The 13,884-nt window shown below is 50.6% G+C and overlaps 1 protein-coding gene across 2 annotated transcripts in view; it reads right to left on the reverse strand.

The window, feature by feature from the left end:
- Positions 1-4,893: 4,893 nt before the first annotated feature.
- Arid3b (AT-rich interaction domain 3B) overlaps positions 4,894-13,884 on the reverse strand; it is a 50,410-nt gene continuing 41,419 nt past the window's right edge. The window contains exons 5-9 of one of the 2 annotated variants that reach the window (XM_048793830.1): positions 13,120-13,303; positions 11,250-11,536; positions 10,868-11,122; positions 9,226-9,321; positions 4,894-7,459 (exon numbers count right to left, since the gene is read on the reverse strand). In XM_048793830.1, coding sequence (XP_048649787.1) covers positions 7,293-7,459; positions 9,226-9,321; positions 10,868-11,122; positions 11,250-11,536; positions 13,120-13,303 — 989 coding nt within the window. In that variant the 3' untranslated portion in view covers positions 4,894-7,292. Of the gene's footprint in view, positions 7,460-9,225; positions 9,325-10,867; positions 11,123-11,249; positions 11,537-13,119; positions 13,304-13,884 lie in introns of both variants that reach the window. The other variant, XM_015480432.2, reaches the window with a different exon arrangement.

Genomic DNA, 13,884 nt, shown 5'->3' on the forward strand with positions numbered 1-13,884 from the left:
ACCTGGAAACCTGGGCTCTGGGCAGCACTAGGTACACAGGGAATATTGAAGGACTGGATACTTTGGGACTCAGAGGTAAAAGGAAAGAGTTAATTAAGTGAAGCACAGAGGGTTTGGGGCAAGCACTCTAGATCTTTAGTTACCTGTACAATTTGGAAATTAGTCATTTTGCTCTCTCTCCCAGTACTGTTCCATCAGCTCTGTACCTGATGCTCCTATTATGGCCCCTTCTTTGGGGAAAGGCATAGTCTTAAGAGAATGGGGCTGTAGATCCAGGATGTGGCTATATCCTTGGGGAAGGACCAAATTAAAATGAGAGCCAACCCTGCTGCTCTCTGGCCCAGACTTCCTGCAAGCGGTGGGCATGGAGCTGGCTCAGATGTGGACTGAGCTCCACAAGGTCTAGGATATGCTAGAAGCTGGAGACTCCTAGCTGGAGGCTCAACAGTGGGTGCCAGAAGCTGCTCAGGGCCAGGTACTCAACAGCAATACTCCAATTCTGCATGGCCCAGGCCTGCAGAGTCCTACCGGCTTCCCCAGGTCCAATCTTTGGTGCCCTGCTAGCCATCACCTCCCCTTCCCCACACTGGGTCAGTCAAGATCCTGCCAAGACCCTGAGAGTGGGCTCACTACCTCTCTCCCAGCTCCAGTTGGCTCCCTGAGCAGCTGGGGCCTCTGGAAAAATGAGGTCACAGAGCAGGGGTGTGGGACACTGCTTTCCCTCAGGGAGCATTTGGCAGGCCTTATAATCCCTTACAGGATTGGAGACACAAGTCTTCTCATGCCCTCAGGAGGAAGGGTGGGGCTAGGGCAGCAGGTGTGGGGGTGTGCTCCTGGACCTGGGCCCCATGTCTCTCCTCACATGTCTTCTTTCTCCCTGATGAGGGATACAGGGAAGAAGCTAGAGGGCAGGCAGGTGGGTTCTGGGGGTGCAGGGAGTCAGGATGTCTAGGTTCCTGGGCCTGGGTGTTAGCTGGAGGAGGGTGGTCTTCAGACCACTGCACAATCCCATGCTGCACTGTGTGTCGCTTACCTGCTTGGGGAGTGAAAGCAAGTCCTGCCTTTGCTAAGTCTGCTTCCTCATCTCTAAAATGGGAACAACGACAGTCCCTGCATATAGGATTTATATGAGGATTGCACGGGATAGTATGTTTGTGCCTGGTTCAGGGCTTGTTTTCCTGGTTCCCTATTTCCCCTCTACCTGGGGTCCAGGTGGGTTGAGCTGGAACTAAAGCCATAGAGCTGTGCACACATACCTATGACCCATAAGTTTGAGTTACGAAGTCCCTTTTGCCTAGTGTGCAATAATCAAGCCTTCATTTGCCTTCTTACTAAACTCAGAAACAAGACATTGCTGTGATCAGCTGCTCAGGATCACCAATGTGACACAGCCACTGAGTGGAGGCAGTGTTTGCTTGTGTTTGGAAGCTATTCCACTATGAGGTCTTCAGCTTTGAGGACTGTGGGGAGGAGCTCCATGGGGCAGGGCTCCTGTCTCTGATCCAGCTCCTCTTCAGGTACCTTAGGAAAAGAGTCAGGGCCACTGAAGGGCACTGGAAGGCTCCAGCCAATTAAAAACCCCTGCAGGTTGCATTTATAGCCCTCCAAAGGGGCAAGAGTGACCCCTCCTTGTGGGACCCAGGTCTAGTTCCTTTGTGCCTTGGTCTCCCCATTGACAACTTCGAGGGAAAATAGAAGGCTGGGAGGGTCCTTCCAGAAGGAGCTTGGCTGGCCTCCCTCTTCCTGGCAGAGCCAGAGCTACCCCATGCCTAGAAGCTGCAGCCTCTTAGTACCACGTGGAGTCTGCCTCTGCTCATCTGTCTCAGATTCCAGCTCCAGCCTCTGAGCCAGAGAAGAGGAGCACCTGAGAACAGCTGGGAGCCAGGGGACATGCCCAGGCAACATGGAGACCATGGCCAGGTGCACCAGGGTACAGATTCACAGCCTCGTAGTGCAGCTCAAGAGATTGAGGTCAGTCCCTGGCCCACTGCCAGCAAGCGGGGTAGTCCTGGCATGGAGGGACTGAATTGAGAGATCTCGAAGAGCCACGAGTGCGCAGGGATTCCTCAGGGAGGAGCAGGCTCCTGTGTTTATGTCTGTCAGGGTTTGTGCTAGGCAACTGCAGTCAGAGGTCTCCCTATCAGAAACCTCTCCCTGTCCCCTGCTTACCTATGGGACTGAAATGTCCATATTGGCACAATGTTAAGATTTCTGACTTTCAAATAAGGCCACCTGGCCCTTTCCCAGGGCATTCTGTGGCTAGGAGTAGAGCTGGGAGGGGAGTGGCCATTGGGGGTACTAGCGTCCTTATAGGGCAACATTGGTACAGTGCCATCAATGTGCCCACCAGCACCCCCTTGGTCTTACAGCTGAAGGCCTTGGGCACTGGGCTTCAGACATTTCAGTGAGTTATTCACTTATGCCTCAGATCACATCACAATTACCATTTCACAGACAGGGAGAGATGGGCAGTGACTTGCCCTAGGTCACATGGCAAAACAACAGCCAAGCCCCTAGCCCCCTAACCTGTCCCAGAAAGGCGTTTTCGTCTATCATACTTCATATTCTGAGCTTGATAGCACGACTGTCCTCAATAGCCACAGGCAAGTTTGGCTTAGGCTGTGTCTCTCCTTCAAGGTCATCTGGATACTCTTCTTCACATGAACTCCTCTCCCATTCTGCTTTGCACTTCCTCCCCTATAGAACTCTTGTCAGCCAGGCTCCATACCCAGAACCCTCCTTCCATCTACTCTAGACTGAAGCAGCATTGTGAGGATGAGGCTTCATGTCACCCTGTCCTTCTCTTCTGGGGTTTCCAAGATGCCAACCCAGCTTCACATGATTGCTCCAAGGCTGGGTATCGAGCCCAACTGGCCATGTGGGCCCCTGCCTGGATCACTGATTGGAGCAGGGCTAGTCCCTCATGGGCTGAAGACCAGACACATAAAACTTGGGACCTATCAGTTGTCCTGATTTTCACCATGTGGAAAGAGCTGGATTTCAGTGACAGTAAATGGAGAAAGTGGAATTGGGATGGAGAAATTATAGTTCATCCAAGGGGGTCTCATGCATGGAGAAGACAGACATCCCCAGTGCTGCTCCCAACTAGCCTCCTGCCTCCCCCTTCAGTCCTCTGGCCTCATATAGCCCCAACTCCTGTATGTCTCCCTGACACACAGAGGACCCACCCCCAATGAAGGGAAGGCCAGGGGCTTGTCAAAGATCACCTACCCTTCTATCCCTTTGGATATATATATATATATATATATATATATATATATATATATATATATATATATATAGAGAGAGAGAGAGAGAGAGAGAGAGAGAGAGAGAGAGATGGGGCTTCATTATGTTCCTTGGGCTGACCGTAAACTCCTGGGTTCAAAAGATGCTCCAGCCTCAGCTTCCCGAGTACTGGGACTACTCCTGTGTGCCACAGCGCTCATCCCCTCTTGGCCTTGTGTATCTTGGATCCCTAACTCCTGTGGAGGGCCAACCACCAGCTGGGTACCCTCTCCCTGCTCTTCCTGTTCTGGCTACTCCTTTGTTTCCTCTTCTCAGCAGTGATCCCAAACCTCCTTTCATAAGCCCCTCAGACACCATTTCTCCTTTCCTTCATGGCAATGACCTCCACTCCCATTTCAGAGACCTGGTAGCCTTCTTTTCCTGCAGGCAGAGGGGTAGCCTTAGGGGGTTTCCACTTTTCTGTCATGGCAATTAGGCTAGTCATTCCTAGGCTTCACCACTGTGCCCTCAGCCCTCAGCTCCCAGGGCGTGTGGTCTAATCCTGGTAGACAGGTGATGGTGTGGCCCGATGACGGTAGTTGGGAAAGCTTTTCTTGGAGCTGCCACCCAGTGACCTCTGGCTGGGGGCAGCATGGCACAGTGGAGACCAGGGGACAAAAAGTCCTGGGTGCTCTTCCTCTGTCTGGTTAGCATGCTGGCTGGCCCCTTCTTCTCCCCGAAAGGAAGCACATCAGGCAGAGTTTATGGGGAGATGCTTCAAGCACTTTCTTTGTATGTGGCGCTGGTGATCAAACCCAGGGCCTTGAATGTGCTAGGCAAGTGCTCTACCATGGAACTATACCCCCAGCCCTTTTGAGATGAGGTCTTCGCTAAGTTGCCCAGGCTAGCCTCAAGCTTGGGATTCTCCTGCCACAGCACCCGAGTTGCTAGGATTATAGATATGTTACTTCACCTGGCTTAGAAGAGCCTTTCTAAACCTGAACTCTGGCTAAAACACAGCCTCTGATTCTCAGAAGATGGTACCCAAATCCTTTAGCCTGGAGTCTACCTTTTCCCAATCCCCCACCACTCCCACTCCTCTGACCCTTGGCACTGGCTAGTCCAACACCAGATTCTCTGATGCCACTGCATTTCCATACCCATCAGTTCCCTGCTGGAAAGGCTCTTCCTAAACATCTCCAGCTGGTTCTTCCACATATAATGGCACTTCCTGGGAAGACCTCCAGAGATTCCCAGGTGAGTTGCTCCAGCTTCCACCTGTCCACTGTCGACTGTTCATATAGAGTCTGTGTTATACCACATCCCAAAGAACAAGTCTTTGTCTAGATGCCATGTCTTTTCCCTTGGCATCTCATCTAGCAGTTCAGCAGGAGCATGCTAAGTTAAAGAGGTGATCCCCTGGCCCTATGCCTGTCAGGACAATGAGGTAACCCTAATGGAATCAGCTTTGGTGACTACACAATGATAGAGTACACTGCTAAAACAGCTGATAACCTGAGAGTAGATGCTCTGGGGATGATAGGTGAGCAGTGCAGGGGAGAAGGTTCAGAGAAGCCAGGGGACCAGAGGAGCAGCTCCCTTGCTCCCTTTTCACACTGAAGGACTTCACCCCGTGCAAGAGTCACTCAAAGCAAGAGAGAGACCTGCTTGTGAAGAGGTAGAGTTTTATTGAAATATAAACATTCAAGAACATGTAAGATAGAAAATAACCACAACATATAGACACTTGCTGCAAGAGGATGTCTGAGGTATTTATTCACTGCCTAGGCTACCCATGTGCTATCACATTTTTCCTGGTTAAAATACATATAAGATGGGAAAGGGGAGGGGACAGAGTTGCTCTGGCCAACTGCCTCCCATGTGGCCTTCAAGGACTGAACCTCCAGGGAAAGCTCTGCTTGGCTCAGAGCGTGGATGCTGGGGCACCAGCTAGTGCCTCTACTCTCACACTTTCTGGCTGAGCCCCTGCTGCTGGCCTTAGGAAAGAGTGAGGGCACTCGGAGGGACAGGTCAGCATGATGCCTGAGGAAAGGGAAAGGGTTCAATGCCAGAAAAACCCAGTACACTGACCCTGCATCTTCTGGGTGGGAAGAGTCCATTCTTTTGTGACCAAACCCTGAGAAAGATACATTGGCCAAATGTCTGAGACTCTCTCAAGTGGGTCCAGAATCAGCCACCTGGGCTTCTCACTGGCACCAGATTCCAGATGCCCTTCTCTGCCCATACCTGGCATGTGCCTGGCGGGAGAGGCTTCTGAGGCCAGAGGGGCAGCCCCCAGGGGATGGGCTGTGCCCATGTGTATGAGTAAATGTGTGCATGTAAGTGTGTGTGAAAATATGCGAATGTGTGTAAATGTGAGAATGCGTGCGTGTACATGTGTGAACACGTGTGTGTGCACACATGTGCAGATGTGTGGAAGGCCGGGGGAGGGAAGAGGAGATGCAGGTCAGCAGAGCGGCTGCTTACCAGGTTGAGGTATGTCTTGCGTGCAAGCTTTTGATTTCCCTTTCTTTCCCTAGATAGGACCAAGTATAGGCCATGCTGTGGTCTCCACTGCCACCACCCAGGGAGTTCTTGTGGGTGGTGTTCCAGTGAACTCTTCTGGCCGAGAGGCGAGCCTTGTGCAAGCATCACGCCTTCTTTACCACACAGGAGCAGCGGGAGCCAAGAGAAGAGAAGGAGCTCTCTTAGCATTTCCTCGTTCCCTGGGTAGCTTGGCCACCAGCAGGGCCCACAGCCACTTCATGTCCTGAGGTGGGAATGCTGAGTGAGGAGAGATGTCCTGCCCTACCCTGTCAGCTGGAGCAGAGGGCGGCAGAACACAGGAGTCAAGGCCCTCTTCAGAAGCAGCCAGCAAGAGTGGGCCTCTCCATCTGCCCCTCCCTCCCACCACAGTGATCCCTGAGTCATCCCACCTGCTCCCGCCTGGCCTGTGGGCTGGGGCCTGGGCAGGGCTGGAGGGGCTGGCTACTGAGCCAGGGCTGGCTACTGAGCCTCATCTGGCTGGGGTGATCCGCTCTCATTTCTTTGGTGCTACAACAACAGCAACAACAATAACAATTTAAAAATAAAAAACAAAAAGTCAGAAAAACATATATAAAAAAGATTTCAGAGATGCAAATACTTCCTGAAGAATCAAACATCAACAATTACAAATCTGAGGTATTTCAGTGAACCTGACATCAGCACGTCTGGGGCTAGTGGGGCTGAGATGGCCCCAAGAGACGATGACAGGAGCCAGGGACAAATGGGTTGTCTTGGGAGTGCTGGCCAACAAGGGCAAGTGGGGAGCCTGAGGTTTGGGAGGGTCAGAAGAGGATCCGTGTGAAGTGGGTGCCAGGGCCTAGGCAGCCTAAGCTCTGCTTCTCTTCAGCAGCTGCCTGGAGGCCCTGGGACTGAAGTCTGTTCTCACATGCTCTTTCTCAGGCCCTTTAAAAGGGGATATAGGATCCTGAGTACTGATTCAAAAAAAAAACTTGGATTTGAGGGACCCACCCTCCAGGAACCAAACAGTAGGCTAGGTGGGCTGGGAGGGCCCCATCCCATGCTCTGCAGACAAGAGCCAGGAAGGCACGCTCTTGGCTCCTAGCAGCACCACAAGGGATTTTAAAACTGGGGGACTGGGTCAAGGAAGAGAGCAGTGGAGTTGGGGTGATGGTAGAAGGCAGGGAAAAGGAAATAAATTAAAGGGGAAGGGATATGGAGGGCCTCCAGCCCTGTGTCGGCTTTCAGATTGTCGATACACTGTGCCCCGGGATGGGAGGTGGCCGGGGAACCCTAGAGAAAGCTGGACACCCAGACCTCTGCCCAGTTCTCCAGGTCAATCCCTGATTGGACAACGCTGACCTGTCCCACCCTCTAGCCTCTCCCTGTCCCCAGAGAACAGCAGGACCTGAAAGGAGCCTGGACAGACGGTCATGTCCAAACTCTCAACGTCTGGCCAAATGGTGTTTGATGTGGGCTCCGTGAGATGAGGTAACTTCTGTGCATCAACTTCCTTCACTCTCAGCAGGAGTAGGGAGTGGGTAGCTGGGTGCTGCCCGTCAGAGGGACCAGCTGGTGGAGGGCTCTGCACTGGGGGTGCCCCGTGATGAGGTAGGACTTGGTGAGCAGTGAGAGCTGCTGCTGCTGCTGCTGGCACTGCTGCCGATGCTCTGGGGAGCAGAGCCTGCAATGAGGTGGACCACTGGTTTCTGGGCAAACAGCACACCTAAGGTGGGGAGGAGAAGCAGTGTGGGCTGAAGAGACAGCGGACTCAGTTCAACAAGGACTGACTGACTGCAGGTCTAACCCTAAGTATGCTCTGCTCTCCATACAATGCAAGGTGCCAACAGAAGCCCAGACACTGTCCTGCCTTCCTGTGCTCACACACTGCTTAGGGGACAGAGAAGAAACAGTAACTTCGCTAGAACATTACAAATGCTCTGAGACCAGTGTAGCCAGTGTTGTGGGAACACTGGAGAGGGTTTGGAGGGCAAGGGAGGGTAGGATGTGAAAGGATCCAGCAGGAGAGTGAGCCTGGGCTACTGGAAGAGGGAAAAGTGGCCAAGTGAAGAAAAGCATGGCCAGAGAATCTGAGACACAGACATAGCAGGGAGAGGTGCAAACTGACAAGGGCTGGTTGAAGTGTGTGGGACAACCAAGGGGTAGTGATGGCCAGGGCTATAGCAGATGGGGTTGGAGAGATGCGCAGGCAAGGTGGTGTGGTTTGCAAGGGCCATGGAGGCCTTGAAAATTTTGGGCAGGAGAGGGATATCAGAGTATTCTTTGGGGAGTGAGAGGAACCTGGGTGAGAGAGGAGAGGAGGCCTCCAGGGACTCTACTTTAGTGGTGCCAGCAAGAACAGGGGAGGAGCTGGGGAAGAGAAAAGCACTAGAAGGGTGGGGAAAGGCCCTGTCCCCGATGCTGGTGGTAGGTAGCCCACCAGAGACCTACAGCATGAGGGGCCCATGGGGCCTGCATGGTGGTGCAGTGTGTATGGTGGGTGTAGCTCCAGAACAGAAGCATTCAAACAGGCAAAGCCCTGGGAAAGCACCTCCAGTTGTTTGTTGTTGTTTTTGGAAGTGGAGATTTAATCCAGGGGTGCTTTAGCACAGAGCTTCATCCCCTGCCCTTTTTATTTTCTCAGACAGGGTGTCACTAAGATTACAGGTATGCACCATCACAACCAGCTACACCCCCAGTTTTGATAGAAGGTGCAGCTGTAGGGCTTTAAAGCCTCTGTACTGGATGCCTCTCCAGGCTGGCTGACACTCTTTTACATCCTGGGTAAAACAGGCAAGTGACACCTAGCCCAGGCCTTGTGGCCCCTAATGATAGTTGTACTTACCAACACTCAGCTGGACTTGTTCCCAAGGTGGTCCCTAAACCACTGGAATGGCAGTGGAAAAGAACTGTTGTTTCTATGAATATGAAGCTGAACACTTTAAAGAGGCTCAGTAAAGGTACAAAACCAACCAACAAACAAAAAACTGTTGGTAAATTAGGTTTAGCAACAACTGAAAAAGACTGGGGAAGAATTCATAAAAATGTAGATTGATCGTGCTGCAGTTAGACTTCTTTGCCAGGGTCTCAACCCGTGGTCCATTTTAAAGAAAGGGAATGACACATAATGTAATATGAGTGTGTGTTACGGTCAGAGAAAGAAGATGCATGTATTGCAAGACCCATTCTTGGTGGGCTCTAACTTAACTTGTAAGTTACTACAATGTTTAAAGGCACTAATGTAGTATTGATTATGAATCCTCACATAAATGATTTCTTCAATTAATCAACCATCAACCAAAAAAGAGTTAGATGAAGGGTGTCTGTCAATGTGGGGGGTGGCATCCTTCAGCATCCTTTATTCTTCTGTAGTCCAGAAGAACCCCTTTACCTTTGGAACTGAGACAATGTGAAAGGAAGCAGGGCCAGTCAGGGAACTGAACTGCTGCTGGCTGCCACTGTGTGGGCATCTTCCAGGACTCTAGGGCCTACCTGCATAGGTAGTGCCATCGATGTCCACAGACATGTTAATGCTCCCAATGCTGCTTGTGGTCAGGTTCAGGGCTGCAGTCGAGGCATCTGCTCTGTCTTCTGGTGGTGAAAGGGAGAAGCAAGTCTGGTCAAGCCTCCTATTATGCTCCTACTGTTCTCTCTGGTGCTTCTTGGCAACCCCTGACTCAAGGCCTCACACCATTAGAAAGCACCTACATAACCACCTCCTGAACACACAGTGTGAGGGGGAACCAGGCTCAGTCAGCTTCCCACTACTGACTTTCTCCAGTGAACCAGTTCTTTCTTTCTTTCTTTCTTTTTTTTTGGTACCAGAATTGAACCCAGGGGCACTAAACCACTAAGCCATACTCATATAGTCATTTTATTCAGACAGGGTCTTGATAGGTTACTGAGGCTGGCTTTAAACTTGTGATCCTTCTCCCTCAGCCTCCCAGGTCACTGGGAGAACAGGCATGTGCCACTGCACCCAGTTACTCAGTGAACCAGTTCTTTTCCCCTCTGTTCTTGGAGAGAAGGGATCACTGTCAGCAGGCAGGCTGGCCAGTTCTACAGTTGTGCACTAATACTCTTGGGGTGATTTGGCAAACTATGAGTACCCATTAGACACTGGGTGTAGGAAATCAGAGACCAACAAAACTCAGCCTTGATTCTTGAGGACTTACCCTGTCCCTTGCCCCTTGATTGTAAATCATCAGGGTTAGATGTGTATGTTCTCAATACCTGGTCAGCTAGCACATAGGGACTCTGTCTCTACAACACACAGAGCACCAAGAATTCTTCCAAGTGAGCTGCCTTTCTGTTTGCCTCTGGCTTTGTACAGGAACAGGGCGGCAGGCCCCTGAAATGGCTGTTACCATCTAGCTTCCTTCTGCTCCTCACCCAGGAACAGTGGGTAGGGATTGGCTGCGCTGGAATCTGCACTAGCTCTCTTCACACCTGCCTCCTTCCAGGACATGCTTATGCATGTCTGCTGTGAGACAGAGTCACAGCAAGAATGGCAAAGAACAGGAGTGTGAGGGGAAAGGGGAGAAAGAGGAATAAGGAAAATGGAGATAGTTTTTTGGAAAAAGAGAAGGTGGGCCACTAGAAAGATGTAGAGGGGAAGGGGAAAGATGTCACTTATGTCGCCAAACTTGTATTTCCTACTTCTTATTCCTGATGGCCTCCAGCACTCTGATGTTTCCCTGCTGACCCTTTGTTGAGCCTTAGGAACAACAAGTGTATTTTCCTCCCAGACCAGAAGGCCAGACCACAGTACCCTGCTCTGGCCTATATCCTATGAGGTACAGGGGGGTAGGCCAAGCCCTTTAATTTAGACAGATCAAAAGGTGGGTGGGGAAGAGACAGCAGCTGTCTTTGACTTCCCAGGGCACTGCCTGAAGCAACTTCTGGTTCCCTAGAAAACCTCAGCTTGATGAACATAGATATTAGTTGCCAAAGAAACTCCATGTGGTTCTCTTTTGGGACCTGGAAGGCAGATCTGAAGGGGACCCTTCTAGGTCAGGATTATGTACTTTACCTCATTGCCTGCCCAGTCCCAGGAGATGTGAATGAAACTCTAATGGAGTTGGGTTTGGCACGCATCAGGAAGGGAAGACTGAGCCCTGAGTCTGGCACTCACCCCTGCCATTGATCTTAATCTTCATGGGGAGCTGCCGTGCCATGCTGAAGAAGTTGCGCTGGAAGGCCTGCTGCACCAGGCGCTGCTCCTCCTCTGATAGCCTTGAAGCCTTCTTCTCAGGAGGCTCTCCTGACTCCAGTCGCTCTCGCAGCTGCTCTAGTGTGGCAGTCCGGGTACTGGCCTGCTGGCTTGCCAAAGTCATGGGCACAGCCAGACGATTTGGCACAGGCACTGTAGTCACTGGGACTCCATCACCTGCGAAGGAAGTGGAACTAGACCAATCCACGATCACCCTTCCCACCCAACAACCCCATCTTGGGACACAGAGAAACTGGGCTCCCTTCTTTCTTCCCTTCCCTCTTCCCCCAAGGGCCCTGCTGACCTTTCCTGAGAGTGGATGCTGGGGATATCCGAGGGCTACTGGTATTGGTGCCACCGCTGGAGCCAAGCCCAAGGATGGGGAAGCGAATCTTGGGTGGTGAGAGAAGGGCTGGAGCCCCAGTAGCGGCAGCAGTAGCAGCAGCAGCAGCAGGTGAGTAGCCAAAGAGAGAGGAGCTGTAGCTGGGCCGACGGCCCTCTCTCCGGTTGCCATCAATGGCTGCCTGGAGCTCAGCTGGGGAGCTCAAGGCTTTCTTCTCACACTCATAGGCATAGAGATATTTCATATACCTGTGGGGAAGGAAGCAAGCAAAAAGAATAACCCAGAACAGCCCGACATGTGGGGCACGCCTGTAATCCCAGTGGCTTAGCAGGCTGAGGCAGGAGGATCATGAGTTCAAAGCCAGCCTGAGCAACTTAGTGATGCACTAAGCAATTCAGTGAAACCCTGTCTCTAATAAAATATAAAAAAGGGGTCTGGGGATATAGCTCAGTTGGTAGAATGCTTGCCTCACATGCACAAGGCCCTGGGTTCAATTTCCAGCACCACAAAAAATAAGTAAACAATTAAACATACAAATAAATAAATAAAAAGGGCTGGGGATGTGGCTCAGTAGTTAAGAGCTCCTGGGTTCAACCCCAGTACCAAAACAAAACAAAACAAACAAACAAACCCCAGAACACAGCATCAGAGACTGCCCAGGCAAAGCTGTTACGTTTCTGGAAGCAGCCTCTGTTAGGCAAGCTCTAGGGCACGTTGGTGTACTTAGTGGAAGAGAAAAGTTTGGGATCACTGGACAGGCTGTTTTAAGGCCCCTTTAACTGCTACTTAATTCTAAACATTGCTCAAATCTGAAGCACTGGTCATTAAGGGAAATCAGCAACATCTTAACTAACATTTTCCCATTTGTTTTGGTGCCTTTTCAGGGCCCTGAGAGAAATGAGGTCCCTTGTGGTGCAAGTGCTGTTTGGGAGGCAATATTCTGGAAAGAGTGTGGATTTTAGAGATAGACACCCAGGCCTGACTCCTTGATCTTAACATTTTGATAGATAGAAACACTTCTTCCGCTGTGCTTGGGACCTAGAAGTAATGTCCTTCTTTGTGTCAAGTGCCCCAAGAAGTAATTCTCTCCCTACAAACCTTGCTATTCTGGCCATTGCTCTGTTCCCAACTTCTACTGGAATAGTTCCAACAGATAAGATGCTTCTACCTTTCAACAAGACCATGACATACTACCAAACTGATGTGTCAGCTGTTCATTCCCTATTCTTTACATAGCAACTTCCAGAGTGTTCCCAAAGAACAGATTTCCCTCTGGCCTTCATTCTCTAGTGCTACTCGTGGTTCTACTGCTTCTGTGACTTTTGAAACTAACTCAAATAGTGACAAAAATAGGTCAGTGATACCATGAAGCCTGACTGCAAGCTGAGTGTCAGGTAAGAAGAGCCACTTGTGGCGCAAGTGCTGTTTAGGAGGCGATACTCTGGAAAGAGTGTGGATTTTAGAGATAGACAGACACCCAGGCCTGAATCTCAACTCTACCACTTATTGGCTGGTATAGTCTTGACCAAATCATTCAACCTCAAAGACTTAGTTTTTATAATATAGAAATTAGGGAAATGTATACTTCACAAGACAGAGGTTTAAATAAAGAGAATGGTAAAGTACCAGTACACAGAAGACCCTGGGTTAGGGCGACTCTCACTGTTACCTGGTCTAGTGTGAGATTCATCTCTAAAGCTCCTCACTGTTTCAGGAATTCCATTCCTCCTGTTAACTGTGTAATGGAATGTCCTTCCTTCCTCCTCCAGCTCTGGGCTAAAACATCCCCTTTCTCTAGCTTCCACCTCCTTCCCCAGCCCTGGTCACTCACTGGGTCCTGAGGGTAAAGGCGGCGCTGGTGATAGACGTGGGCAGGTTCAGGCCTTTGGTGATCTCCCTCCAGATCTTCTTGTTAATGATCTCCACCAGGCCCCCCTTCTCTGTCACCAGCTTATACAGCATGTATAGATCCAGGATCTGCTTGGCCATGATGGGGATCCGGTTGATGGGGGTCCCTGTGATCATATAATAAGAGAAAGACAGGGCTGAGAAAGATGCCTACGTATGCTCACACTTAGCTGAGATGGAAACACTGTTCATGAATCTGCTTAGAAGTGTGATTTAACTCAAACTCCCCAAACCTGAAAGCTGTCAGACTAGCTGTTGATTCTCTTTAGGATGAGAAGGACAGGTCCAACTCCCAGGGTAAGTGGCCTTAGGCAAGACACTTAGCTTCTCTGGATCTGTTTTCCCATCTGTAAATAAGAGGGCAGGACTAGATGAATTCAGTGGGGTTGTCTGTTTGCAATACAATTCCAGATTATTTCCTAATGATTTGGCAATTTATACTCCTCTGGAGCATCTGGACTCTACTCAGGGGCTGCTTCCTCTAGCAGGCCTTATCCTGACTCCCTGGAAGGAGAGGCCCTTCCTGATCATACACCTGGCTAGATCCTTGTTACTCCCTGGTAGCAGTTTGTTAACAGTTTGCATACTGCCTGCCTACTTCTCCCCTCCTGCTACAGGATGGAGACATGGTTTATTTCTTTCCTGTGTGCCTCACCATGTCAAAGGAGCTGCTGGACAAACAGATCTC

This window comes from Marmota marmota, unplaced genomic scaffold (assembly GCF_001458135.2).
Source record: "Marmota marmota marmota unplaced genomic scaffold, marMar, whole genome shotgun sequence".
NCBI classification, from domain to species: domain Eukaryota; kingdom Metazoa; phylum Chordata; class Mammalia; order Rodentia; family Sciuridae; genus Marmota; species Marmota marmota.